At 34.3% G+C, this 4,228-nt stretch overlaps 1 protein-coding gene across 1 annotated transcript in view; it reads right to left on the bottom strand.

Moving 5' to 3' along the window:
- Nucleotides 1-4,228, bottom strand: part of LOC119585251 (SH3 and multiple ankyrin repeat domains protein 1-like) — a gene marked incomplete in the record, with an annotated part of 45,692 nt that continues 41,464 nt past the window's right edge. Inside the window, 2 exon segments of the mRNA XM_037933910.1 lie at nt 1-2,163; nt 3,306-3,643. Coding sequence (XP_037789838.1) covers nt 2,101-2,163; nt 3,306-3,643 — 401 coding nt within the window.

Here is a 4,228-nt window from a genome sequence, read left to right as displayed (position 1 = left end):
GCACACACAGACATGCAATACAGTCTATAAAATTCAAAATCCAGAAAAAAAAAATAAAAAGCCTTTGATATCATTCTTACCGGTGCATATAATATTTGTACCTCCTATCTAAATTTCAGGTATATTTCCAAAAAAGCAATACTAGGGATTAATTTATCGGGGTTTTCAAATGTTTTACTCGTATTTAGTTGGGATCGTGGAAAAATAGTGATAATAAATATATCTCAGGTTACTTGTCTTTAGTAGGGAGAAGTTACTACATTTAAAGGGGTAAATCATTAGAAAAATTCATAAGGCCTACACTTATTACAATTAATATCCAATTGTATGTGCCTCAGGTAAACACGCACATGAAGATCAAACATGGAAAGCGTTAAATGTATGAAGAAGTAACATCAACACGTAGCAACTGGAGCAAGTTTGAATCAGCTTACCATCCATCAAATAATTTCATGAGAAAAAGTAAAAAATGAATAACAAAAAAAAAATGGTGTCACAATAGCCACAATATCGGTAATTTCAAGGAATTTAAAAACCAATCCACTACAGTGACTACACGTCCCACAAGTATTCTCTGTCCTGGCACCTCTCATCTACTTCTGAGAACATTGTCTTTAAACAATGTAAACTTGCAATGAGGTCAGAGAATTATGCATTAGAAGAGAAAGCTGGGTACATTTTATGGAATTAATTTGGGAGTCAATTTATAATTAAAGTCATAAATAATGATTAGTTGAAAATAACGTGCTTTTTGTTTTGCCAAGCAGCATTTTCTGATCACTTAGTGTAACATGTTTTTTTATTATCTCGGTTTTATATGTAATGCAGTATACTTTTTTTTTACTTCTTAATAAATGTTTGTGATGAGACAGGAATTTCCATGAAGCTATTTCAATTCCTTTTGACCAATCATTAATAACATTCTTTCCAAGTATCATCCTAACCTTTCATCAGACTTCTAGCTGTAATCCTTCACACACTCTACTGTATAAAAATAGTAATCAACTTAGCAGTCTATACCATGGCCAAACAAAATATCATAATGCTTTCATCCATTCCATTCTGGAAATATCAATCTGCAATTTATGTATTGTGTCAAATATAAAGTGCTGAGAGTTGTACCCATTCTGCTCTGCTGCTTCTTTGCAACATGATTAAGCTGCATTGTTTACGTTGCTTCAAAAACAGTATTTTCCCTAACATATTTACACCATTTCAAGTATGTCCTTGGCAGCAGAACTTCAATCTCTTGATCCAGATAAGTATGTTCCTGACAGACATAAGTTTTTAGTTCATTATAAAATATCAGACAGCTTGGAAAAAAAAATATTGTACTCTAATTGGGTGCTGATTAAAAACACAGCCACTTGGCATTACCTTTAAAAGCCAAAATAATTCCGACTCAGATGGTGACCAGTGTGTCTTCAACATATATTAACCTTTAATTATCTTTACATATATTTAAATTAGGAATCAGGTACAAAATTGGGCAGATTTACACTCTCTTACTCTCACTCTCTTTCTTTCTACACTTGCACTTCATTAGTTCTATTAAGCTACAAAAGACAAAATCTCTAATGCAAAGGTTACACACAAATCCACATTCCCTTCACATTTGATTTAACAAGAGCATTACTTTTATGTTTATGTGGCTGATGTTATAGCAGGATACCTATTCTCTGGCTTCAACTTCCACATTGTAACAAAACTAATCAGTATCAAAGATGTACATCCATGAATCAATCCCTGACATATATATATACATGTATGTAAAAAAAGAAAAAAAAAGTTTTATAAAAAAAATCAATATATCTCAATCCACATTTTCCACTATATAACAGAAAACCCTAAAATAATATCCATAGTAACACTTCCCATCCCATTCTAGTATTAAGTTGCAAGTAATAACATTTTTTTTTTTTATTCAACACTAACTCATCTTGGAACACAAACAACACCCTTTCAAAAAACTGCGAGCAATAAGGATTCACATCCTTGCCTTTGTGGTAAAATCTTTTGTTCCCAAAACAGAACACAAACAAATTTCATTTCCCAAACATGCCACTGGGAACATCGAGGTTGTCACATAGCAGCAGAAAACTAGCAGAACGACAGTGACAGCTCACCACCGTTCCTCCACTGCGTCACCGCTCGGGTCTTCATCTGTAAATGTGAAAGTTGTGTTACTTTCTGGTTTGTCTTCATTTTGGGGAAGGTTCTCTAAATGTAAAGGGGTTTAATTAATCCAAAATGTGTGAATATTAACAGTTACCAATTTATCTTCACTGTCCACTACGATAAGATTTCTCCTATACAGGAAATGTAAATAGTTTTTCTGTAACTTTACTCATTCTTTGCCTCAAAAATATAATTTCCTGTAAGATTTTCTATAACAATTTAAATAAATTGTATGAATGCACCATTGTCTATCAAATTTACTTTCTGTGGGGCTCTACTAATGCACAAGGACACACAATACTGAAAACTTATTTTCCTGAAGATTTGTATATACATTTCCAGTAACATTTGCCTCTGTAGAAAGGAAAATCTACCTTATCATAGATTTTGTATCAGTGTTATTATTAAAAATCACCACACAATTATCAAGCTGACTGATGCTAAACAAGTCAGTGTTGCCAAACAAATGGAGTAATATTCAAGCTAAGTCTCAACACCATTTCCACAGAGTGTAACAAATACACATCAGCTGTCCTACATTGCAAATCCATTACGCAATCTCAGTAGAGCATTCACTTTCATCCATTATGAAATTATCAATGTTGGTGTTTTAAGGTTATTCTCTAACATTATTTTCATATTCCGTAACTTTATTGCCACATTACTTGATTTTGGATGTGTTAAGTAAATAACATTATAAAGCTTATCCTTGAAAAGGAAAAAAAAATTACAAAATATTAAAGTATTAGCAAAACATCCTTGAACAACTTCTAATTCAATGGATACATGACCTGAACATAAAATAAACTGCATGATATCCACTTTTCTGTGCTTATTTATGGCAGATATATTTCAAAAGCATTCATATATTCATTATCTTCCCCTTCAAAACTTTCTTGTAACATCCAATAATACCATAAACATTCTTCATAAATACAATAACAATTAAATATTCTTTGTAGGTATACCACACCCATCATCTATCTCTAACTATTTTCTTCTCCTTTCGAACATTTTTACACAAAAGCATAGGCTGTTGTTTCTTCCCTTTCTGTCCCAGTCTTAACCCAACACAGCATGTCCTAAACCCTACTTTAAAGCCCAAACACAAACTTGGTCTACATTACCTGTTGCATTTTCTCAAAGTCTAAACATGGGCGGTGCATCTGGTGAGGGCGAGGAGTGTGTCTGTGTCTCTTGCGTGGGGATGCCGCCCGTGCTCCTCCTTCGGCCCTTGGAGTCCCACCCTCACTGCCACCGACGCCACCACCAGGAGAGCCCCTACCGTCGCCTCCTCCACTTGCTGACACTAAACCTTCCCGTCCACTACTTGCTAGACCAAGCATTTTTGTTGGTGGAGAGACGGAGCGTAGGGGTTTATGAGCCTCGAGGGGCGGGGAGGTTCTAAATTGGACGGGTGGGCGTGACCCAGTGGTCAACACACAAACTTCCTCGTCACTGCTTCCTGCAAGCCAACCAAAAAAAGCCAAAATAATTATTATACTGTTTGTTATCTCCTACATACTGCATGATACTAAACCATACCTTAACCATGCTAAAATGATATACGTCTTAAAAATAATAGTTCTTACCATTTTATTCATAGCTGGCAACAACCGTTTATCATATAACCAATGAGTGTGACTTTTATCATACTTCTTTATATATATTAATACGATCATATTCATGGATCATTCTTGCATATCTTATGCCTGACTGCAAACAGTTTGCCATAAATTACATCCATTTGTGAAAAACTAAATGAACATTTGCCATAAATTACATCCAATTGTGAAAAACTAAATGAACACAGTTGACTGACTGCCATTTCAGATATTGCAGTATACAGTCTAAGGACAACAAACTAAAATTGATAAAGTATTTTCGTAATTTGCCCTAAAACACATCAATTGTTCTGCAATGTATCAAATGTAAGCCAATAATAAACATAGATCTTAAAGGTTCATTTCCATGATACAATCACCATGTACTCATGGGAAACAGTCAATGGTTGTCCATATTGCAGTGGTAACAAATACAACAACAATGA

The sequence above is a fragment of the Penaeus monodon genome, chromosome 19 (genome assembly GCF_015228065.2).
Source record: "Penaeus monodon isolate SGIC_2016 chromosome 19, NSTDA_Pmon_1, whole genome shotgun sequence".
Taxonomy (NCBI): domain Eukaryota; kingdom Metazoa; phylum Arthropoda; class Malacostraca; order Decapoda; family Penaeidae; genus Penaeus; species Penaeus monodon.
The sequence above is the reverse complement of the archived record's forward strand: the minus strand, read 5'-3'. Positions and strand labels throughout refer to the sequence as shown.